The 24,595-nt window shown below is 61.6% G+C and overlaps 1 protein-coding gene across 1 annotated transcript; it reads right to left on the bottom strand.

The window, feature by feature from the left end:
- Positions 1-247: 247 nt before the first annotated feature.
- LY6D (lymphocyte antigen 6 family member D) lies at positions 248-1,871 on the bottom strand. The gene is made up of 3 exons (XM_069600789.1): positions 1,816-1,871; positions 942-1,040; positions 248-757 (listed from the first exon to the last, which is right to left on the bottom strand). The coding sequence occupies exons 1-3, from the start codon at positions 1,865-1,867 to the stop codon at positions 522-524; spliced, it is 387 nt and encodes a 128-aa protein (XP_069456890.1). The 5' UTR covers positions 1,868-1,871; the 3' UTR covers positions 248-521.
- Between the last annotated feature and the right edge of the window lie 22,724 nt (positions 1,872-24,595).

Raw genomic sequence — 24,595 nt, 5'->3', positions numbered from 1 at the left:
AGCTTCTGCGCCCTGCTTCTGCCCAGGCCTCTCCCAGGACGGCCTTCCTTGTCTGGGGCTGCAGAGGAGGGGCCTGAGGAGGGTCATGTCCCCTCCAGCAAGGCGGGGTGACGGGGGCACTTCAGGCTTTGTTCAGGCTGTCGGAACTGGTTCTGGGTGACAAGCCCTGGGACTTGGGGGCCTGTGTGTGCAGATGACCGCCGCCCCCCACCCCCTCCACTCCGGAATAGCACCCACACGACCACACTGGTTTTCAGTCATTTATTCCAACGCTGGGCTTTGAATAGAAAAACAAACAGAAACCAAACAGCATGAAGATGAAAGCAGGAGGGAGCGGAAGGCCTCCTGTCCCCTCCCCCACCCCGCTGCTCTGGAAGGGAGGCGGGTCCTCCTGCGCCAGGGCCGCTCCAAGCCTTCAGCCCTTCCGGCGGCCCCAGACCTTCTGCGGAGCCCCCAGCCCCGGGTGTCTGAGCCTCCATCCTGGCCAGGGAGAGGAAGGGGTGGGGCCCTGGCTTTGGGGGTCACAGGCCAGGGGCCCAGAGGAGGGCGAGGAGGCCGCAGGCCAGCGCCAGGCCGAGGTGGGCACTGGTGCGGGAGGGCGCGGCGCTCTGCCAGCTCTGCAGACCCTCGTTGCACAGGTCGCCTTTGCAGCACAGGGTGGTCTCCTGGCCCTTGCTGACTTGGCCCTGCTGGCCGTTCGTGGGTGTGCACCACTCGGAGCAGTTCTTCTCCACCAGGTTCCCAGACAGAGGCTCCACTGGGGATGGGTGGGTGAGGTCAGGCCAGGTGGCACCCCTGTTCCCCAGGGCCTCCCAAGTCCCAGCTTCCATCGCCACCAGGACCAGGCCGTCACTGAGATCCCTTCCACCAGCCTCCCCAGGGATGATCCTCAAGCCCTGGGGTGCCCCACAGGGCCTCCTTCCTTCCCCCAGATCACTCACCCCTGATCACAGTCTTGCAGAAGCTGGAGCTGGCTAAGCAGACCTGCGGCTTCTTGCAGTTGCTGGAGCTGCTGCACACGTGGCAGCGCAGTGCCTGGGCTGGGGAGAGAGCCAGGGCCTCAGCAGGCCCCAGGGAGCCCGCCCAGAGAGGCTGAAAGAGCCCTACTAGACAGGGCCCTCTGCCACCCCTGCCCTGGGCCAGTCGCTCTGAGGTCCCCGGGCCTCACCGGGGCTCACATCTTGCACACAGCCCCGGGAGGCAGGAGGTGACGTCCCCATTGGCTGGGGCCCTGGCGCCTCCCCCTCCCTGGAGGAGCTGTCCAGCACTGGGCGTCTCTAGAGGACTGGCGAGGCGGCCAATATGGCTGCACTGAAGACCCTTCCCCAGGGGCATCAGAGGCTCTGGGGTGTGCTAACAGCAGCTCACAGGACCTGGCTGCTGTCCCCTCCCTGGGGACTGTCTTACAGTGGGCAGTGCGCAGCCCACGGCGAGGACCTGAGGCTGAGTTGGCACCCTGGGGGCTGTCAATTTGGCCATGCTGAGCCTGCAGGGAGGTGGGCGACCCTGGGAGGGCCCTGGGGCCTGGGGGTGGGCATTGGGGCTGGCCTCTGGCCTCTGTCTTTCTCGGGGAGAAGCATATCAAGACAACCCCCAGCATTGCTCCCTCTCCGCGTGTCTGATCCGCTGGGTTGACTGACTGTAAGATTCTCTGATTCTGAACTATTGTTAAGTCTGTGATCCCATGAAGTTAAGGTGCGGGGTTCACTTTGTTCTAGCCCCCGCATGCCCAGGGTTCTCCGTGCCTAGAGAGAAGCCACTCCAGGCTTCCAGGGTCTGGCTCCCCACTCCCCCAGCCCCCACCCAGCCCCTCACCTGGCCCAGCAGCTGCAGCCAAGGCGACGAGGAACAGCAAGGCTGTCTTCATCTTGGGGCACCTCTGGGAGCATTGGCGGCCCTCCCCCTCTCTGGAGGCCTTATAGTTGGGACAGGTGCTGGTGGGAGGTGCAGGGACCTGCCCCACCCTGCCTGGCCCACACCCTCCAGCTCAGCACACCCCTGCCTGCCAGATGCAGGGCTCTCTGCCCTTCCCCACCTCCCGCTGCCTCCTCCTCAGCGGGCTGTAGACAGAGGCGTCAGCTGGGTCTGCAGCTCGCCCGGCTCTCACCCTCTGCCCAGCTCTGGTTGCTGTCTCTGACTCCCACCCTCAGATAGGGTCACAGAATCCCAAGTCTGTGCAGGTGCCCTGGGGGTACCCAGTGCCATGTTTGGGCTGGGGTGGGAGGCAGGAGGAGGTCCTAGATTCTTGGGCTCCAGGGGCTCAGGGTTGCTAGGTCAACCACCAGGTCTCCTGAGAAAAAGACCCCAGCGTCGACTTAAAAAAAAAGTCACAGCCTAATAGTTGAGAGTTATGTTTTATTCATTGCGAATGTTTAGGACTGCAAGCCTGGAGGGCAGCATCTCGAGTGACCCTGAGAGAATTGCTCCAAGGAGCAGAGCAAAGAGGAGTCAGCTTATATAGGAGTTTGTAACACAAGGCGTGTAGTCTGAACATCCGAAGTATTTCTTGTCAATTAAAGAAAACCAGTTATCTGGAGTTAAGCATTTTCTGGTTTTCCTCTGTATGGGAAGAGGCAACAGTCTGGGCTCACTGAGGTCATTCCTTTCACATGCATCTCAGCTACCTGGCTATCTTCAGTGCTATCACAGTATCTTCAGTGCTCACTGCAGGGGAGCGGCTGCCAGAGGGCGGCTATCCTTCTCTGTCCTGGTTGCCCTGGATGGCTGGAATCGCTCTTGACTGTGATGTCCTTGTTTCTCACCTGGAAGCAAAGTGTTCACTAAGTTGTCTGGACCTGGGTGAACGGGGAAGGAGAAGCCCTCGGGGCAAGGGTGTGGATGCTGGATGTGCCTGCAGAGAGGTGGGCACCACAGTTGTCGGGGGAGGGGCACGTGATCCAGTAGGACCTGGAGTGGCAGAGGACGGGCAAGGGCCCGGCTGCTGGGGAGCGGGCGGTGTGGAGGAAAGACCCAGGCCCTCATTGTGACGGGTGCTCTCTGTGTCTGCTTTGGTCCTGAGAGGCAAGGCAGGCCCAACCCTTCTCTTTGAGGCCAGGCCCAGGGGCCTATCTGGTGTGGGGTTTGCCTGGGGGTGCCGGGCAGATCCCCACCACCATCCCACTCTGGCAGTGTTCACAGGAGGGACTCGGGCCTCTAACGAGACCTTCCTGCCCCCCTGCCCCCCTCCTCGAAGGTTTCTCTGTCCACTTGCTGGCCTTGAAAGTGCAAGTGAAGTCGCTCCATCGTGTCTGACTCTTTTGCAGCCCTATGGACTGTAGCCCGCCAGGCTCCTCTGTCCATGAGATTTCCCAGGCAAGAATATTGGAAAGTGAAAGTTCCTCAGTCCATGTTGGACTCTTTGCGACCCCATGGACTGTAGCCCTCCAGGCTTCTCTGTCCATGAGCTTCTCCAGGAAAGAATACTGGAGTGGGTTGCCATGCCCTCCTCCAGGGGATCTTCCCGAACCAGGGATCGAATTCAGGTCTCCCGCATTGCAGGCAGACTCTTTACTGTCTGAGCCACCAGGGAATCCCTTGCTGGCCTTGGGACCCCACCACTTCTTTGTTGTTCCTGGAGAGCCTGCTGGGTGGTATGGGTGAGATGCTCAGAGGCAGGCCGTGAAGACCGTGGGTGGGGCTGGAGCGCTGATGAAGGTCAGCCCTGGGCCTGCGCCAGCAGCGAACCTGCTGATGGACCTGCCGATGGACACGCCCCTGAAGGTCTGGGGGCAGGGCCTGCCCAAGGCTCCCTGGGGCACCGGCTCAAGCCTCTCCTCCCTGCGGACCCCCTCGAGCAGACGGCTGAGCTGGTCTCTGCTCCTCCCTGCCGTGGTGGGGCCAAGTCAGACTGCAGTGGAGTGCGCAGAGCTGGGGGCCCAAGCAGGCACTGACCGCCCGCACGGGGCCTGCAGGGCCCGCCCGAAGGTGGAGGGGGTGTGCCGGTGCCTTTTGGGACCCCGGGGCACAGGAGGGGCCCACCAGAGCCCAAGAGGCAGCCCCACTCAGCCTGCTGAGCCCGAGAAGTCTGCCTGTCCTGCGGGCTGATCTCAGGGCTTGTTTGGGGGTCTGGACTGAGAAGGCAGGCAACATGGGGCTCTCATGCCCTGATCCAGAGAGAGAAAATCACCCCGCGCTCTGGGGCCTCCCCACAGACAGGAGGCAGGGCCGGAAGGGAGGGGGCCCAGGAGGCCTGGGAAGCGGGCAGGGACTGGCAGGGCTGAGGAACGCAGGAGGGGCCGGGTGACTCACGTGGGCCAGGGGCACGGACACTGCTAGAAAAACAGGTTTAGGGGATTGGATTTCCTGTCAGCCCCATGCTGCCTGCCACAGAGTCGTGGCTGGGAGTGGAAGTCTGCACATGAAGCCGCTGGGCAGTGGGCTCCCCGCACGTGGGGCTGGGGTCCTTGTACCCCGGGCCCACCTCCGGGGCAGTGGCTGTGTGCCCTGGCGGCAGGGCTGCTCACTGGAGCCGAGGTGGCGTTGGACCCTGCTCTGTGGGGAGGAGGCCTTTGCCCCGGACAGGGCTCCCACCTCTCCTGGGGGCTTCCTAGCAGAAACATCAAGCCCAGATACGCTTTACTTGTGGGAGAGAGTGGGTGATCCCGATACAAGAGCTCTCAGAGGACTGGGAGTTACCAGGACAGTGCAGTCAGGAAGGGCTTCCTGTAGTCAGTGGCCTGGCCATTACAGTCTTGGAGGCAGGATTCAGGGGAGAGAGGAGCCCAGAAGTTGGTCTTTTATCCTCTTTCACTGGTAAAGAAATGAGAGGCCAGAGAGGACGAGGCTGGCACCAGGTCACCTGGGAGTGGGCAGAACTTGGCCCTTCTCTCTGCCATCAGTAGCCTTTCCTGCCCTTCCGCCTCTCATGCTGGAGAGAGCTGCTGCTTTCTGGGCCCCAGCCCTCCTGTCGGCCTGGCCCCTGGCCTGACCGTACCAGCAGGCATGATAGCCAGGAGAGGCCTTGAAGGGGAACCTCCCCCTGCCCCGCTGCTCTGCTTGTTCCGTGGACTCAGCAGGCTAGGAAGCCAAGACAAGCCCTGCCCCTGCCTGCTCCCTGCCTCCCTGCCCTCCTCCCTGGTCCCAGCCTGGGCATGGGACAGGACTGGGCCCAGACCTCCTGGCCATCAGGACCACAGAGCAGGAGGGTGGCCCAGAGAGGGAAGGGCCCGGCTCAGCACGCACAACAGCCAACCCAGGCTTCCTGGAAGTGTAGCCCTGGGAAGGTCCCCAGGCCCATCCTGGGCTGAGGGCGGTACCAGGGCGGGCGAGTCAGGCCCAGTCCGGACCCCCTGAAACCCGGTGCCGGGACAGGCTTCTTCAGCTGCAGGCCACTACAGGGGCAGCATCGCCCAGCTGTACCCCCAGACCTCCCTCCACCTCAAGGTGCCGGTTCAGCCTCTCCTCCATTCCTTCAACAGAGCACAGGCCAGGCACAGAGGCTGAAGTAGAGACCAAATCAGGAGAGACAGGGTCTAGCCTCCGGGGGCCCCCAACTCGCCGGGGAGGTGTTGGGGTGCACCTGCGATGCTCTGTGTGTGCTGCACGTGGGCATGATGCCGGGGAGGCCAGGGGCCTGGGGAGCTCCCCCGGGTTGGAGTGGGGCAAGGGCATGCCAGCAAGGGAGCCAGGGCCTGGCTTAGAGGCCGTGCGCGGCCTGGGGGTCGGGCTCCATTTCTGTCTTCCTTCCTCCGCAGCTGGAGAGCCGTGACTTCCCCATGAGTCAGGCCTCCGATGACACGGCGTCTCGGGCCTGCTCTGTTCCTGCCAGTCACACACCTGCCCACACTTTTGGGCCCCTCAGTGACGCACAGAGGCGTGGGAGCAGAGCGGGCCTGGCCCCCTGGCTGGGGCTCTTCCCCCGCCCAGGCCTCCCTGCTCCTCCCTCCTGGTCAAGGAGAATCACAGGCCAGAATCAAGGCCACCGGCCAGCTACTTCCCAGGGCCTGAGGTGGCCCCCACCCCCTGTCCTAGCCCGACCCCGGGGCCGCCAGCTGCCCTTCTCCAGGGGCACTCCCCCCACTCTGAGTGAAGCTCCTGGATGCCCTTGCTGTCCTCCGGCCAGGCTGGGGGATGGGGCTCCAGGCCGGCTCTGCCCCACTGTGCTGGCCTCACCTACCTGCAGGGCCCTTCTTTCCTGCTCTGCTAGATGGGAAATCCAAGGAGTAGCCATATGGAAATCCTTCCCTGCCTTGGGGCGCAGCCTGTTGCCAGGAATGGCCAGACAGGAGCCCTAGCTTTCTGAGGGCCAAGAGAGACAAACTCTCCTGGGAGAGACCCTGCAGGACCCCTGCCCACAGCAGCACCTAGGACCAGCCCTGGGAGCCTCTCCACGGAGCCCTGCGTGGGCCCTGACTGTCAGCTCCTCTGGCTACGTCCCTGAGAGGACACCAGAGGTTGGGGATCTGGGTGATGAGGGCAAAGCCCTCAGGTGTGAGCTGTGTCCTTCTTGAAGGCTTGGGTAGAGGTTCTAGGGTAGTGTACATGGGGCCCTTCTCACCTTCCTCCCTCACTCCACTGCCATCACTTGCTGCTAACGCCTAGGCACCCACCCATCCACCCATCTATCCAGCATGCATTCATCCACCCATCTATCCATGGGTCCACCCACCCATCCATTACCCACCCATCCATCCTCCCCACCGTCTATCCACTCATCTGCCTCTCCATGCATGCAGCCACCTGTGCTTTTATCCAGGCATTCTTCCATCTTCTGTCCATCTATCCATCCATCTGTCAGTCCATCCATGTCTCCATCTCCCCATCTACCTATGCCTTCATCTTTCTTCCATCCATCCATCAATCTGTCTGTCTGCCCATCCATCGACTCATCCAGGACTTCCCTGCTGGCTCAGATGGTAAAGAATGTGCCCGCAGTGCCAAAAACCTGGGTTCGAGCCCTAGGTTTGGAAGGTCCCCTGGAAAAGGGGATGGCCACCCACTCCAGTATTCTTGCCTGGAGAATTCCATGAACAGAGGCGCCTGGTGGCCTACAGTCCATGGGGTTGCAAAGAGTTGGACACACTGTCTCCACCGCTCCATGTATCCATTTATTCACCCGTGCATCCATCTATCCATCCGTCCGTCCATCCACCCAGCCACTCATACCACTCACGTGTGCTCTAGGAGATAGTCACAGTGATGCTTCTCTATGTCCTCAGTCCTCTCCCCTTTCTCATTTATGTACAGGTCTAATCATTCTCAAAGGCCATGGAGTGAGCCCTGATGGGGCTCTAAGAGCCTTAGGTCTGTGGGTAGTTGGTGGGCAGCTCTGGGGTTCGCAACACCTAAAATGCAGACACTCCTTTTACTTAAGATTGCTGCAGTCCTTGCGGTCGCGGACACAACTCAGCAACTGAGTAGAACTGATACATGAAGCGGGAGGAGGCGGCTTTGGGAGGACATCATTGACTGTAATAAACATCTAATGAAAATCATGGGCCCTGCTGGTCTGTCCATCTTTGGCACTCGTACCTCTTATCCAGAGTATTGTATAAATTCCTTTCCGTGACAACCCTCCACCCTCGACACTCTGTCCCTTGCCCCTTGGGAACAAGAAATGGCCCCTTATTTGGTGATGCGACTCTTTAAACGCCAGTGAAACACAGCCAGGGCAACCTAGAATTTTCTTACGGAAAGGTTCTCTGGAAACAGCTGATGAAACTGTGGAACGGGGACTACTGTTTCCCAAGCATGTGTCGTGGTGAGAGGGCTTCCGCCTGTCAGTGAGACCCAGATTTCAGACGGGGACAGCCTCTCTTCAGACCCTGCATTTTACCGACAAGGTTCCTGGGTCCCGGATGATGGGGGTCAGCAGCGTGGCGCCTGCGACAGCCGCGCGGCCTGGAAACTAATGGCATGCTGTCCTCACGCGACCCGGCGCGGAGGAGCCCTGGTGTCTGCTGCTCCAGGCCTCAGGCCGCTGCTGAGTGAGAAACCTGGGCCCGCCCAGCCCAGCCGCTCTCTGCTTTGCTTGGGGGCCCTGGGGGCCCGGTGCTGGCACCAGCCTGGTCCAGGGGTGTGCGTGTTGTTGCAGCCTGCTCTGGGTGTGGGGACAGGCCCCTGGGCAGGGAGGTGGGTCCCCACCTGGGCCTGTCAGGAGTTCAGTCACAAGAGCTTAGCGGATCAAGGGGTTTGTGTCATCTTAATTTGAGGATGTTACGTAAGAGGGGAGCAGGGGCAGCCCCCTGGGGAGTAGGGGAGAACGTGACTTGTGGGGGGCCCTGGAGCCCCAGGGCTGTGCCCAGGCCAGAGGAGGCAGCTCTGAGAGTAAACCCCAGGGCACAAGCAGGGCTCAGGGCTCCAGGATCCCTGTGGCCAGTGGTTTCTCTGAGCTGATGCCTGCCCTCCCGCCGTGGCCCTCCCTTAGGGACATCAGGAATAACAGGCCACAGCCCCACCCCCAAGCCACCCGAAATGCCGCTCCCTAAGCCAGCAGCAGGAGCAGGGGCTCGATGGTGAGAGCCGGCCCCCTGCCCCGCTGCCCAGAGCCTGCCCTGCGGGGGCATCTGCTGCCCGCCCTCCGGTCTCCTGCCGGGGGTCAGCCCTGCCTCCCTCCGGGCCTTTGCACCTGCCGCCCTGCTGCCTTCCCGCAGTCAGGATCACTGCCACAGCCTCGCCTCTGAGCCCTCCAGCCGCCGTGGGAAACCGCAGGCTCAGCTCAGCCTGTCGGTCTGTGGGCTGTGGCTCCCACGTGTGTCAGTGTGGGGTCCTGCCATGCAGGAGGCACTCTCCGGGGGTCTGCGGACTTGAGACAGGGTGAGGGGCGGGGGCGGGCAGCTGTGGACATGGGTGGGGAGAACTCAGAGAGGACTGTCTTCGGTGTACCACTTGGCCCCCAGCAGCAGGTGTGGGGTGGGATGGGGGGATGGGGGGCAGTCCAGCAAGCTCTGAGATCTGAGGACACGTGAACAATTTCATCCGGAAACAGTCTCCTCTCCCCACCCCCTTTGCGGAACACTGAGGAGGCGGCCACGAGTCACGGGGTGGCAACCAACGTGGTTTTCCGTTGGGACTTGTAGGGGTGGGGCCTGCCCCAGAGGGAAGGTTGGTCTGACTGGAGACTCAAGAAAGGAAATTTCCACTTTCCTTAAGAAGAGAAACCCCAAGCTTCTCAGGCTGGGCGGAGTGGCCCAGCCCTGAGCTCCAACTTTGCCGCAGGGATGGCCACCCTGCAGGCCCACCTTCTCCTGGGTCTCCAGCCTGGGCTGTGCAGGCAGCTTGTGCTGGAGGCTGGGACAGGCCCCGAGGGAACCCTGACTGCCTTGGTTCAAGGCAGGGTGCCCGCAGCCTGTCTTGTCCTCCACACGGCCCAAGATGCAACGGCAGGAGGAAGCCCGAGAGGGCAGGCCCCCCCGACCCCGCCACTGGCCTGAACCTCTGCTGTCCCGCACGTCCTAGGACCACTGTGATGGAATGGCCACCACCGCCCTGTGACCGGCACAGCAGCCCTGCAGTGGCTGGGCACACAGGCCCTGGGGCCAGAGAAGGGTCTTCCTCCCTTTGGGGCAGGTAGGGGGGCTCCTAGAGCCCCTGGGCAGAGGGGCTGAGGAGCAGACCATTGGGAGAACTGGAGACCTTGGGGCCTGGAAGGAGCTCCAGAGCCCTGGGCACCTGGTGTGCCGCGATCAGGGCGGTAGGGTGGGCAGGGGAGAGGGGTGCAGAGCTGACCCCCTGCGCTGGGGGAGGCTGGGGCTCAAAGGGGCGCCCCAGGGGCTGCCATGTCAGCCCTCCAAGTCGGGGTTTGTTGAGAGTGTTTCTGCCACCCTGGCCAGAGGGCTTAGGGACAGACCCTGCTCTTCGAGGAGCACAAGTGCTGCTTCCCCACCTGGGCACGCGCGCCGAAGTTCCCCCCCGCTTACAGCGTGTCCCCCGCCCGCCTTCAAGGCACGGGGTTCCCCAAGACCAAGGACGAGAAACCCCCCCTCCCCTCCAGACTCAATCTCAGACTGAGCTGAGAGCAGCCTTGCGGCTTTATTCCTTCTCTCTTGACGCCTGGGAGAGAGCCCTCGGGGAGACAGGCCCATCCCCGCCGTGGCCAGCCAACCTGGCAGGGGCTGGCAGGGGCGCTGGCGGCCTTCCAGAAACCCCACCCACCCCTGGACTTCAGCACCCCGAGCCCCAGCGTGAGAGCCCGAGGAGGCAGGCCCACTGGCCCCGAGGACGTCCCCTGGGTCTGTGAGGCGTGGGTGCTCCAGCTGACAGGCGGGCGGGTGAGCAAGAGTCCTCACGGGGCAGGAGTGGCTGGAGGGGTGCCTGCAAAGCCCTGCTCTCAGGCCTGCCTCGCCTGCGCAGGAACAGCTGGAGCGGGGGTCGCCGCAGAGCACAGGGGCCCCGAGAGGCACGGCCTGAGGGAGAGGGGCTCTGCAGCGGGAGCCCCTCAAGTGGGCTGGAGGGGGCTGGGGAGAATCCAGGTGCCCTTCCCACTGCTGGATGGCTAGGGGGCCCCTGGAACCCAGGAGAAGGCCGGGTGAGGGTGTGTCCATGCTGAGGGTTCCCTGCGGCGGGAGAGCTGCTCTTGGGAGGGGGCTGGTGGGGCCTGGGGAAGGCAGGGAGGAGAGACGGGGAGACAAGTGCTGAGGACGGACCCCACGCAGGCTGCGAGGGCTCGGGTGAGACTGGGCTCAGCAGGCCGCCCAGAGCAGAGTCCACAGCAGGCTGGTGGTGACCCACAGGGCGCCTGCGCCGCCCGGCAGGCCCGTGGCCGCGCTGCTGCTGCACTGGTTGTCCCGGCAGCAGGAGACAGAGAGGGCCAGGCCATCTGAGGTCACGGTGCTGTTGGGGCAGGTCGGGGCGCAGGACTTCATGACCAGGACGCCCCCGGGGCTGGCTGTGGAGAGAGGGGCAAGGGCCCGTGGGTGCCTGCTCTGCCACCCAGCCGGCCCTCGGGGAGGGCCTGCCGCTGGGGGCCAGGGCGCTGCAGGCACAGCTGGCTCCGGGCTCTGGGCTCTCCAGTGTGCGTGTGCCTGTCTCCCGCTCACACCAGCTCCTCCATGACGCCTGGGGCCAGGGACCGGCACAGCGGCTCCCACGCCCTGGCTGTCTTCCAAGCCCCTCTGACGGACGTGGGGGCACTTCTCTGCTCTGGGTTTCAGGCTCCAGAGGGAAGGCCAGCCCTTGTGTTCACCTGGCCTTCTGTGGGTCTGGCAAGCCCTAGAAAAGGTGGGTGGGGGCTAGAGGACATGAGGCAGCCTGCACATTTGCTGTCAGAGTTTCACATCCCTTGTGCAGGGAGACGGTGAGCCAGGGCCCCAGGGAGTGAACAGGGCATCTTGGCAAGACGCCGTCCTCCACGGACACTGGCTCAGCTTCTGCACCTGCCCTGGAGGGGGGCCGCTGAGCAGGGCCCCCGAGATGATGGTGCTGGCAGCTCAGAGCCCGGTGGTGCTGGGTCAGCGTGAGTCGCTTCTCTAAATGCAGAACATGCTGGAAACTGTGAGCCCACCCGAAGGGGACTCCCATTCACAGTCAGCCCAGAGGCCGGGGAGGATGCAGGGTCTGTCTCCAAGCACCTCGATTTCCTCGTCTGGAGAGTGTGGATAATCAGAGAGCCAACTGTGCAGTTGTTCAGAGTTAGATGGGTTCATCCGTGAGGAGTGCTGAGAGCAAGCTGAATGAGTGTTAGCAAAGGCCGGCGTGGCTTGGAGCCACGTTTACGGTGCTGCCATCAGAGCCACTGGTGCCAGGAAGGCTCTCGCTCTCTAAGGCCAAGGCCTTGGCCAAGGAGGACAGAAACACCTGCTCCCGGCAGGTCAAAGTTGTGCCCTGACCAGGGGGGTCATAGGCCAGTGCGACCCTCTGAAGGGCCTTGAGCAAAGACCAGCTTGCCCAGGTGGGCAGCTGTTCCTCCCCAGGAAGCCCCTGGATGCGGGGAGCACCCAGGGCGGCACACTGGATGCGGTATTTCTCTATCTCTTACCCCAGCAGTGGATTCAGTTAACGCAACAATTAACTGCAGCTCTGCTGAGTTATTTGGGTAAGGAGCTGTGTTTCTGTGGGCAGAACATAACAGGGATGGTCTTGGTGAAACCAGTAGAACCTTGGGGGTCTCCTGGATACAAGCCCATTGGTGTCCTTGCTTCTTGTTTGGCCCTCCTTGAGCTCTAAAGAGCAAACTCGAGCAGCTAATGATCAGGACGACAGAGCCAGGGCGGCTGGCTCCTCTGGAAGGGCCACGGATGACACTCTGATGCTTGTCATGAGCTGTTCTGTGGAGACTAAGACCCCCCAGCCAGTGGAGGATGGTGACTACACACTGACCACAAGCGCTGGCCTCCAGATGGCTTGAAACCAGATGGTCAAGATTCCAGAAAATCCCGCAGTTAAAACTTCTCCACCAACCCGTGATCACGCACCTTCCACCCTCGTCCCTAATGTTGTCTTAAAATCGGCCTTCAGGAAGTTTGGGGCTTTTGAGCATGAGCTGTCCATTCTCCTTGCTAGATCCTGTAATAAATGCTAACTTCCCTTCACCACCACCCGGTCTGAGCAGACTGGCTTTGCTGGGTGTCTGCTGAGCGGACCTGAGTTCTGTTTGGTAACTGGCTAACCCATTTCTGAGTTACAGCCGAGAAGACACCTCCCAGTGTGGCCACGTCCTCCCCCGAAGGCTCTGAGCTCTAGCTTCCTGGCCTGAGGAATGGTGTCTCAGGGCGGGGCTGTCAGCGGACTGACTGAGAAGATGACTGCTAATCTGGGCCTGGCGCCCAGTGGGGCTGGCTCTTTGTGGCAAGGACCTCTGCGAGGCCATGGTCTCAGCCCCTCCTCAGCAGATCCACTGAAGTGGAGGCCCAGAAACCACCTCAGCTCCCAGGGTTGCCCAGCTACCGTCCTCATGGTCAGATGAGAAGACTGAGGCTCGGGGAGCACTCACAACCTGCTGGAGGCACTCTGGGTGATACAGGGAGCACAGAGCAGTGACCACCCCACTGCCGCCCAGGCCTGAACCGGCCAGAGGGCCCTTGTCCCTCCACTTGCTGTTCCAGGCCCCGCTGCACCATCTCCCTTGGGTGCTCCATCCCTACTTGTCAGTCAGGGGAACCCCTGACTCAGGTCGGGCTGAGTCTGACTGCTGGCCTTGGAAGGGATACTCAAGGAGTGCTGCCTGGTCAGACAGGGGGATGGACAGACAGATGGATGGTGAGGTACAGGTGGGAAGTGGGGTGAAGGCAGAGACAGCAGACCTGGGGCGTCTAAGGGAAGCCCCCGACCCCAGGGTGGAACTGTGGGCCTTCAGGGTGTCTAGTCCTGTCCAGGGTGGAAGAGCTGAGGTTCTTGGGGTGAAGGGAGCCCCAGGGGGCATCCTGCGCCTGCTGGGAATTGCTGGGAAGAAGCAGCGCCCACTCCCCCTTATTTCTCCTCACTTCAAGGCTCACTGTGTCCTGGCCACCTCTCCCTAGTAAGCCCCTAAGCCCCTTGAAGCCAGCAATCTTGTGGGGCCAGAGGCAGGGGCACCTAGTGGGTACTCAGGGCCACCTGCCAGGTGACTTGGAGGGGGAGTAGCTCGCAGCTGTGGCCCCGGCAGCTAGGGCTCTGCCAGGAGCCGGGCTTGTCCCCTAGTCCCGAGACAGGGACATGCTCATGCCTCTGGGTGAGGTCTTTCTCTGCCTGACAGAAGGGGAGGCTCCAAGAGGCATCAGAGGGGTGCCCCACTCCTGCACGGTGTCTCTAGGCTGAACACGGCTGATGGCCATCTGGGTTGGGGGAGATAGACCCCAGCATGGGTCCCAGCCCTGCCGTGCACTCATCGGGGCTCTGGGCCAGACCCTATGACCCTGTCATGCTTCCTGGCTGCAAGGGCCTCTGTGTCATTGGGACTGACAAGGGGCGGTGGCCCAGAAGGTGACCCTAGTGAGGCTGCCTGGCTGCCCTGCTTCATGTGGGGAGCCTGGAGGACTCTGCAGGGCCTCTGCAGACATGACCCCAGTGGCAGCAGCTACCTGCAAGGAGGAAATGGCAGCCCACTCCAGTATTCCTGCCAGGAGAATCCCATGGACAGACGAGCCTAGTGGGCTGCAGTCCACGGGGTCACAGAGTCGGATACGACTGAGCAACTAAGCACACACTTGCAAGGGGAGAGGGTACCTCATTCCCTCCCAGAATCGAATCCAGCTGCCCAGCCCGCATCTCTGGGCCCTCACGCAGTGCCCACGTCTGCCCCTCACCGTCACGTCTCTTCTCTCTGAGGGGCCCCCTTCATTTCGGATCCTTACCCAATCTCTGCCACCCATCCAGGCCAGGCATTCCCACTGAGCAGACTCCTGCCATGTGTCCTCCTGGGGCCCCCCTGCACCCTGACCCTGCTTGTCATTGGCACCACCCGGCCTGTGGCAGCTCAGACCCGAGGAGGGATCCTGGGAGGTGGGAGGAAGGCGTGGGCCTGCCCTGGGGAAGGCAGGGTCCCGGTGTGGCTGGGCAGTCAGGCCGGGGGCCCGAGCACAGTGCAGGGTGCCCAGGTTAGGGGTCACAGGTCCTGCAGCCCACGGTGCAAGGCAGGCAGGCCAGGAAAGGCACACTGGCTGTGCGGATGTCCCCTCTGGCCCCCTGTCCCCGTCTTGGTGAATCCATGGGATGCCTGCTCCCTCCCTCCCTCCCAAACACTTCACACTGTTGTTCTTAGTCATGCAGTCGTGTCTGACTCTTGGTGACCCCCTGGACTGTAGCCCGCCAGGCTCCTCTGTCCACGGGATTCTCCAGGCAAGAATACTGGATTGGGTTGCCATGTCCTTCTCCAGGGGCTCTTTCCGAACCAGGGATCAAACCCCGATCTCCCGCCTTGCAGGGACTCACTCAAACCGGGAAGCCGGCCCTGGGATCTCAGGGTGACAATGTTGTTGGGTTGCTGAAGGAGTTTCTCTTAACCAGCCCTTGCATGGACACGTGAAGCCTACAAAGAAGGATGGGTCGTCCCTTCCCCTACAGCCCCGGGTGGGCTCCACTGCTGGGTTCCTGCAGGAGGACATGGTGTCCCCGGGGTCTGGGCTGGGCCGAGAGGCCCACGTGCAGGAGGTGGGGCCGGTGTGGGTACTCACCGGCCCGAGTAATCACACAGTACTTGTCGGGCGGGGAACACTCCACCAGAGGCTCGCACTGCAGGGCCCGGGCTGGGAGGGAAGGAAGCACAGGCCCGCGGTCAGTCTGGGCTGGGGGCTTGGGCAGCCACTGGGGGGATCCCTGGGGGCCTGGAGCTGGGCTGGCGCCTCCTCTCCCTCCTCCTGCTCTGGGGGTGTTCCCGGTCAGTCTGGGCCAGGCCTCGGGCAGCCATGGGGAGCGGGGACCCTGGGGGCCTGGGCCTGGGGCTGGGCTGGGCACCTCCTTCTCCTCCTCCTGCTCTGGAGGCATTCCTGCTCCCCTGAGATGAGCTGTGGGCTCAGGCTCTGCTTCGGGACAGTTGTGCCCCACAGGCCCCTGCAAGTGCCAGTCTGGCAGCAGGTGTGTGGGTGGAGATGGTGGGCGGGGTGTGCAGGCGGCCCCCAGGACAGAAGTCATCAGAGTCCTCCTTCTCGGCCCCTGTCCCTCTCAGCCACAGTGTCCTCGCCTAGCCCAGGACTGCTGCCTGGACCAGAGGACCGAGGCTCTGAGATTCTGCACACAGGGGCATCTGCAGCGAAAGTCCACTCCCAGCCAGCCCCCGAGTGCTGAACGCCTGGCTTCAAGTCCCACAGACACAGAGATGGGGACAAGGCTCCTGGCCTGGAGACCCGTCAGGCCATGCAAGTGTGGCCAACGAAGGGACAGCATGCAACCCGGAGTGGGCTGGAGTGGGGCATGCACTGGACACTCCGTGGGCACCTGGCCGAGAGGGACTGCAGTCTTCATAGAGGGTGGGGCCGTCTGGGAAAGCTTTCTGGACTGGGTGGCCCTGGAGCTAGGCCTGGACAGATGAACGGGTTTTTATTTGTCATCTGGGGAAGAGCTCTCGGGCAGAAGGTGCAGCATGGCAGAGGCCAGGCCAGCGGGGACAAGGCTGGGAGGGCCCAGGAGGTGTGATGGGACAAGTGGGTAAGTGGGACTGCCAGAGCCCCCTACAGCAGTGTGGGGGCTGTGCTGCAGAAGAGGGCACCTCTCTCCAGGGTTTTTGGCAGGGGGACCTGTGGGGGTCCCTGGGGGTTTTCTGGGAGGGGTGCCCTATGGGGGTATCCTTGCACACACGGATCAACTGATGTCAAAACTCTCCCCTCTAATGGAGAGTCGGGGTACTGGCAGCTGCACCGTGGCAAGCAGGAAGGCCAAGCTCAGACCCTCAGAGCCCCAAGCTCAGAGGCCATCCTTCCCAGGTCAGTGTTCTGGAACTCCCCAAGAAGAAGAGGCCTCTCTGCCTGAGGGTGAGCCCCAGTCATTCCTAGTTCCCCGTGTGCAACTAAGTCCTGGTGCTGGTGGGCAGGAGACACTCTGAGTTGCCTCAGTTTCCCCCACAGGGTCCAGGTAGTCCCCATATGCTTGAGCTGTGCTGAGCCTTAACGGGTTAATGCTCCCAGGAAACCCAAGACCGGAGGTCACCCTCCCCTCCTGATTCCCGCCGCTGAACTGGGCCTCCCAGCACCGGCTCTCCATTCCCACTTCCACCTCTGCACCAGGCTCTCTTTTTAGAAGCAAACTTGTGCACTGCCTGGGTCATGAAACCAGCCTCACATCCTTGCACAAGTGTCCACCTGTCTTTCCAGGCCCCCCAACCTGGGGCTGATCCCCAAGGAGCCCCCTTCCAACTGCAGGGCCCCTTGCTGCTGCCCTCCACACCTGCTCACCCCTGGCCTTCCCCAGACAGCTCCCCCTCCACACCCATCCCCCAGCCAAGCTGGGGGTGGGGGGAAGTGATGGGGCTAATTACCCCTGGGTGATAATTATTCAGTTGATAATCACAGGCTCTATCACCCCTCCGCAGGCCCCATTTCCGGTGACCTCAAAAGCTGCAGGTGCTAATGTTCAATATCATAAAGCCAGGTCATCAGGTCGAGGCAGAGCTGGGGCTGAAGAGGGGTGACCAGTTTCTTTTCCTGGTTTAGCACTGGAGTCCCACATCCCAGAAATCCCAGGGAAACAGAACACTTGGTCCCCTGGCTGGAACCCGGGTCCCCCTGCCTGGCCCAGAGCTCTGCAGCCTCAGACCACTCGCTGAGGTCTTTCACCTCCACACGAGGCAGGTGTTCCAGAAACCGTGCCCCAAAGGGTGCAAAGGTCTCTGTGTCTGGCTGGTCAGGGAGCAGCCTCGATAGCCTCTCACCCCACTCTCTAAAGCCTCCCACCAGGCTGACGCCACAGACCCTCAGACTGGAGCCAGCCCTGCCCGGCGCCACCCTCCCAGGTCAGCGTCCCTTACCCAGGTCAGTGCACAGCGTGGCCAGAAGCAGAAGCACCAGGAGTGGCCTCATTGTGGGGTATCCTCCAGCTGGGACTGGGGAAGAGCCAGCAGCAGGCGCCTTTATATGGCTGGCTTCCCGGCCAGAGCAGACCTAGTAATTTAGCTGGAGATGAGCTTGGGTCAGCCAGGCCAGTCTGACTCACGCTGCCTGGGCTTCCCTCTGCCCTGCCCCCACAGTCCCCAGGGGCTCTCAGAGGTTCCCCTGTGCCTCGCCCTCCTCTTTCTGTTCTGAACCATCCATCTCCCTGTCTCTGCCATCATCACGAGGCCCAGGTTGAGCTGGGAGGACAGGAGGAGGCGCAGGCATGGTGTCTGTGGTGGCAACCCGCTCTGGGAGTCTTAGGGACAGGGCCCTGCCTGGGGTCTGGGGAACACAGTCCCCCAGAGCTCTTCCAAGTAGGCATAGCCATCTCTCCCATGCTTCTCCCCTGGGCCAGAGCAAGCAGGGAGGCACCAGACTCATTTTAATGGAGAAACTGAGGCATCACAGGCTTCAAGCCGGCTTTGGACCACCTGGAGCTCTGCTAAATGCTGCTGTGATTAGGAAACCCGGGCAGAACATGAGCCCACATTCCTAACAAGATCCTTGAGGAGCTGGTGCTGCTGGTCTGGGGGCCAGCTAACCAGAGGCGAGGAGAGCCAGGGGGTACCTGACATCCTGTTGGGAGCTGCGACACTGCCCATCAGGCCTCCAGGCCAGGCTTGTGGGAAAGTGGGTGACCAGGGAGCCCTGGGGGGTGCAGCCTGCTCATAGTGGGCGGCCTGCGTTTGGTATCTTGTGGAGGGTGCTCACATCTCCTGATGTCTCTACTCCACGCGCTCCGGGGGCCACCAGCCTCTCTCTCCTGGCAGCTGTGGTCCCCTGCCCAGTGACCACAGCCACCCCTCTGGATGCAGCTCTTACTGGGTCTGTCTGCCCGGAGTCAGCGCCGTCTGCTGTAACTCTGCCCCCGCGTCAGCCCCCAGGGTGGACCCCCACTCATCTTCTGGCCCTCCCTCACCCAGACCTGGCCAGTGCCCATGACCCTCTCCCCAGCTTCCCCTGTGCCCTTAAGGTGCCCATCCGGAGCCTGTGGCCTTTCCCAGTCTCCATCCCCCTGCAGAGAATGGGCTGAGCTGCTGAGCACAGGGCAGCTGCTGGTGGGGGTGGGAGGTGGAGATGTCTAGGCTGGGGGCCATATGCACGCATGTTGGGCCCCTGCAGGGCAGGATGGGTCAGATCTCTGGCTGGGGCCAAGCTCGCTCTGTGCAGCCAAGGAACCTGGAACCTAAATTCACACTAGACTGTCGTTTATTTTCTTTCTTTGCACACGTGACCCATGGGATCTTAGTTCCCTGACCAAGGATAGAACCTGTGCCCTCTGTGTTGGAAGCACAGAGACTTAACCACTGGACCACCAGGGAAGTCCCTGTCCAGTTTGTTTTGATGGTATATTTGTCAATGATATTTTAGCTTTTCTAAAGCTTCTTTTAAAACATTCACATTTTTAGCTCTATGGTGTGTGGGCTCCCATTTGTCCCAGGCCCCAAAAGATGAGGGTGGGTAAGGAACAAGAGCTCTCCTCACTTCCCTAAGACTGTGGGAGACACTGGCTGAGCAGTCCTGGCGTCCACTCCATCCACTCCTCCCACCTCATTTTCCCTCCTAGCTTGGTGACCTCCTGTGGCCACGAGCCATGGCAATGACCAGGCCATGCCCAGCAGCCCATGGCTTCCCTGACCTGAAGCCCAGCCTTGCCTGGAGCTGTCCTAACAGACAGATTGGACTCTGAGGCCTGGGTGCCTTTCCAGATTTTGCCTGAGCACTCAGCCCAAGCCTGAGTAAATTCTTTGATCTTCTTGGAGGAGCACGTGGTTGGGAAGTGCGAGATGGGGCCCAGACTGGAGAGTTCTATTTGGAGCAGTGGGCCAGCCAAAGACCGAGCTTAGGGTCCAGAAGGTGGAGGCCAGATGCGGCCTTGGGTCTGTGCACGCAGCAGAGCGGCTGTGGGAGGCAGAGACAGCACCTGGAGCTCCAGCCCCACCGCTGCAGGTGGCTAACAGCCACTTGTTCAGGTGTTGCTGACTACTGCTCAGTGCCAGGCTTGGGTCCTGGGGTGCAGGGGCGAGGGGCTGGGTGTGAGGAACTGGGAGAGCCACATTCAGAGACCAGTCAGTCGGGCACACACAGGGCAGCCGTGTGCATAGCCTGGAACAGATTCCAGGGTGGGCTGCATTTTGAAGTAGGGTGGGGAGGGGATGCCTTGAGGAGGAGGAGCCAGGGCAGAGCATTAGGCAAGGGAGGTGGACTCCCAAAAGCCTCCGACAGGCAAGGTCAGCGGGGTCTCAGCTAGCGGGCACAGCGCTCCTCAAACTGAGGTTGATATTCCGGGACCTGTGAGAGCTCCTTTCCCCTAGTAGGCCGGCATGGAAAAGCACGGACTCTCAAAGGGCCTTCTGCAGCAAAGCCTCTGCACTCCTGTCGGGTGGGGGTCTGAGAGGGCCAGCTACCTGTAGAGACCTCTTCCAGGGAAGGGGTCCTCTCCTCCCCACAAAGAGAGCAGGAGGGCAGAGGCTGCCTGGCCCGGGTATGGGCAGAGAAGTGCATCCAAGCACCTGTTCACCCAGGGGCTGGGGTAGGGGGAGAGTCCACCCAGCAGGCATCTAAAACTCACTCTTTTACAAGCGGGTGCTCTCCCCTTAAGGCTTAGACTCTCAGCACAGGCCTCCTCAGGCTGGCACTGCCCTGCTCTCCCCAGAGCGGCTGAGAGGAGGCATGGAGAGGAGGCTGAGGAGACTAAGGTGACAGTGAGGCCCGAGGCTGGACACTGCCCAGAGGAGCTTGAACCCACCTCTGGGAAAAGACCTTGGCCCAGGGACCAAGCCCAGGACCTCCCTATAAACAGGAGGCTGAGGCCTGCTCCTGCCCCCTTGCTGCTCCCTACCCAACCTCCCACCCTGTGCTGGGCACAGGGCAGTGAGGTCCCAGGTGGGATTCAGACCCCCCACAGTTCAGAGGTTGGGAAGAGGGTGTTCCTATGTCTATTCCAGCAAGGAGTCTCCTGAGCCCTGACCCTGGTCACACTCTGAGCTCTGACCCCGGTCACACTCTGAATCCTGACCCTGGTCACACTCAGAGCTCTGACCCTGGTCACACACTCTGAATTCTGACTCTGGTCACATTCTGAATCCTGACCCTGGTCCCACTCTGAGCCCTGACCCTGGTCACACTCAGAGCCCTGACCCTGGTCCCACTCTGAATCCTGACCCTGGTCCCACTCTGAGCTCTGACCCCGGTCACACTCTGAATCCTGACCCTGGTCACACTCAGAGCTCTGACCCTGGTCACACACTCTGAATTCTGACTCTGGTCACACTCTGAATCCTGACCCTGGTCCCACTCTAAGCCCTGACCTGGTCCCACTCTGAGCCCTGACCCCGGTCACACACTTAATTCTGACCCTGATCCCACTGAGCCCTGATCCTAGTGACACTCTGATCCCTGACCCTGATCACACTTTGACCCTGTACCCTGGGCACACTCTGAGCCCTGACCCTGGTCACACTCTGAATCCTGAGCCTGGTCACACTCTGAGCCCTGACCCTGGTCACACTCAGAGCCCTGACCCTGGTCACACTCTGAATCCTGACCCTGGTCACACTCTGAATCCTGACCCTGGTCCTACTCTGAGCCCTGACCCTCGTCACACTCTGAATCCTGACCCTGGTCACACACTCTGAATTCTGACTCTGGTCACACTCTGAATCCTGACCCTGGTCACACTCTGAGCCCTGATCCTGTTCACACTCTGAATCCTGACCCTGGTCACACTCTGAGCCCTGACCCTGGTCCCATACTGATCCCTGACCCTGGGCACATGCTGAGCCTTAGTCCTGGCCACAAAGAATGGAAACTCTTCTCATCTTAGGGCCCATGAGCAGAGTGCTGGGAAAGGAGAGGAAGGCTGGCTTGCTCAGGGGCACCAGGTACCTCACAAAGGGCTTAAGCAGTCAGTGGAGAGCTCAGGCTGGTGGGACCTGGAGTGTCCTGAGCAGAAAGCCGTGTGTCCTGAGTCACTCTGGCACCCGCCCCGACCAGTCTCGGCTCCTCCCTCCCTTCCTTCTCACAGAGCCTGGCCCCGGCTCCCAGCACTGCAGCCTTCTGTTTCCCTGCAGCAAGGGCAATTACAGCTTCTCCATACCGATCCCGAGGGACCCCTGTCTTCGGGCGGGGTTCTCTGAGTGTCCACGTGCACAGGACTGTCCCAGCTGCCTCCTTCCGAGGAGGGACAGAGCGAGCTGCAGGATGGGATCATTCCCTCTGGGTCCCCCCGTTCTGGGTGGGCAGGTGCTCCAGTTCCAGCTGGTCTGGGCAGCAAGGAGCCAGGGTGCCAGGACGCCTGCGCCCCTGAGCGTGGGCAGCTGGTATTTTCCAGGAGCGGGAGGGTGGTAAACTGGATAAACAGAGGTCTCCCAGCAGCCAGCATCCTATGCGGCACACCCAGGACAGCCTGGCACTCCCTCCCTGCAGGTTGGGGCTGAGTCATGGAATGGGGGGCCCTGGAGGTGGGCCAGGCAGCTCACCAACCAGAGCAGGGGCCAAGGCCTCCAGGAAGTGGTGCATGAGAGAGGCTTCCTGTCTGAGTTGGTGCCCTTGGGTTCTGTTGCAGCAGCACATCATGGAAACTTTGGCACACCCTGGGCAGAGCCTGGCCAGGGAATTTCACTCTCCGTTATCCTGTTAAATGTAATGCCTAGTCAGAGGCAAGCTCCTCCCCTCCATTGTCCAGCTCCTTCCAGCACCCCCTGCTGGCCAAGTGGGAGTGTCGCAGGCAGTGTAGCTGCCAGAAGCTGTGCACCGGTGAGGGTGTGGAGCTGAGCCTGGTTCACCGCCAGCACCTCGTGAGAGTAACAAAGGGAAAGTCACTGAAATGGAGGGCCTGGGTCGCGGAGGGGCAGGCAGCTGCTGCAGGAGCACTCGTGCACGGCACGTCGTCCTCGAGGTCAGTGCAGGTCCCAACGGGAAGACATCTACCACGCCTCTCTGGCAGGTGGTGACTCAGACCAGCAGGAGGAAGATTATCTCCCCGCCCGGCAGCAGCCCAGCCAATGAAAAGCCACCGCGGTGCAAACTCCCAGTTTCCTCCAGTGGACATTTTGTTCATAACGGCCCCTCCCCACTCCCCTTCTCCTCTGCAAAAGCGGTTCGTCTTTGCTTTACTAGACGTGCAGTGCGTATAGCTCACCAGAGCTGCGTTCTTTGCAAATCCCAAATTGCGATCCTTTGCTGTTCCCGAATAAACCCATTTGGATGGTAAATAATGGATGCTTTATTGTTAGCAACCCCTTCCCCTGGCAGAGACCACACGCCCCTCAGGGTTCCATCAAACCTCGGGGAGTGGAGTGGACTGACGCTCCAGTTCAGGACTGGAAGTGTTATAGAAAGCATGGCGTCGGAAAGAGACAAGTGGCTCTCAAAGATGGAGAACAGCAGGGTTTATTCAGCACCGGTGCCGGCTGGCAGAGTTACCTCCAAAGGCTAAGTGTCCTGGCTTTGTTCTGGGTGTCTTTTATACACCGGAAACTTTCCGCTCAAAAAGCTCAGATCCCTGCAACAAGCAAGCAAGATCACAGAAGCGAAAATGGTGATTGATGAGCAGCAGCTGTTTAAAACAAGATAAGGGAAGAAAAGGCAAAAGGTTGTTACTGTAACTGGGGGCTTTGATCTCTCTCCAGTCTCAGAAGACCCCTCTGAGGGCGTCTTGGGCCTGGCCTGGAGCATACTTCTCGTCACGCTTCTAGGCCTCCAGACGGTGAGGCCATCTAAGGGCAGGAGCAGGGTGGCTCCAGGACCACACTCCCCATCCACGTGAGGACGCAGGGGATAGCTGAGGCCACGCTCGTCCAGGGAGTGAGCTGTCTCTGCCAGGTCCAGACCTTCAGCTCTTGCGTGTCCCCTTTCCAGGTGGGGGAGGGTCTTGAACAGGCACTGACATGGCCGAGTGGGCACAGGGTTGCCACCTGTCTGTCCCCAGCTTGGAGGATGCCAGGAGGAGAACCCTGTGTCTTTAATGCTGCCCTGAGGTTCTTCCTCCCCAGTGTTCAGGTGCCCTCTAGGCTGGCGAGGGTCCCGCTTCTAGCTCCACCCCACGCAGTTCACGCCACCACTGGACCCCCTCTGCCTTCTTGTGCCTGCTATGCCCATCTTAGGGCCTGCTACCTGGACGGCCCATGTCACTGTGGGGCAGGCGGCTCCTGGAGGACTGCACCTGGGCCTGGAGAAGCCCCCTGGCCCCCTCAAGGGCGGCACCACCTTGCTGGTTCTGCTGCAGAGGTCTAGATTCTGGGCACATGGGGCCTTGGCACCCCGGCCACCAGCACCCTGGCAGCTCTTCTCAGTCTGCAGCTGGGAGACAGGTCCGGGAGGACAGGTAAGCTGGAGGCAGTGAGGGTCCCTGCACACTGTAGTCATGCATTTATTCACTCATCCTGCAAATATCTGTTTATGCGCCTCCTACACGCTGGGCACCGTGCCCAGCCTTGGCCCATGTGTCTCTGAACACACTCCGCAAAGTCCCAGGGAGCAGAGAAGACCTGGAGAGAGGTCTGCGTGTGGCAGGGGCAGCAGCCCAGAGGCCTGACTGCAGCTGTGGGCCCCCAGCAGTGGGGCCCTAAGCAGGCTTCCTGCTTTGCTCTCGTTCTCACTGAGGAGTCCCACCCGACCAGCCCTAGAAGGCATCTACAGCGGCATCCACAGCTGTGCCCGAGGTTCCCAGGCCTGGTCGGCACTTCCTGGCCTGGACCCCTCCTCAGTCCCTGAGGCCCCAACACCGGCCCCTGGGGTTGGGGAGCCTGCATCCCCACCCCCTTGCCCAGCTGGGACGATTCTGAGGATCTCGGACGCCAGGGACAGAGTGTGTGGCCTGCCTGTGTGGGCGGCAGCACAGCTGGACGGTGCCCTCCCCACCTGCCCTGGAGATGTGCTATCCCCCCCAGAAGAAACCATCAGCCCTCAGCCCTCCTCTCTGGTCTGCTTCTGGGGGCCCTTCGGCACCTGGCCCAGAGCTGACCGGCAGCCTGCAGCCGTAGCCCTGAGGCTCATCATTATTTCAGGAATTACAGAGCCACCAGGGAGGCCGCGGGGACCCAGACAGCAAACCAGAGGTCTGTTTGACTGCCCGCAGCCAAGGACTCAGGGAACCGTGGCTGGATCTGCCCTGGGCTGCTGAGTCCACAGACCCTCCCCGAGCGGGAGCTGAGCTA

The sequence above is a fragment of the Ovis canadensis genome, chromosome 9 (genome assembly GCF_042477335.2).
Source record: "Ovis canadensis isolate MfBH-ARS-UI-01 breed Bighorn chromosome 9, ARS-UI_OviCan_v2, whole genome shotgun sequence".
Taxonomy (NCBI): domain Eukaryota; kingdom Metazoa; phylum Chordata; class Mammalia; order Artiodactyla; family Bovidae; genus Ovis; species Ovis canadensis.
This window is presented reverse-complemented; position numbering and strand designations above follow the sequence as displayed.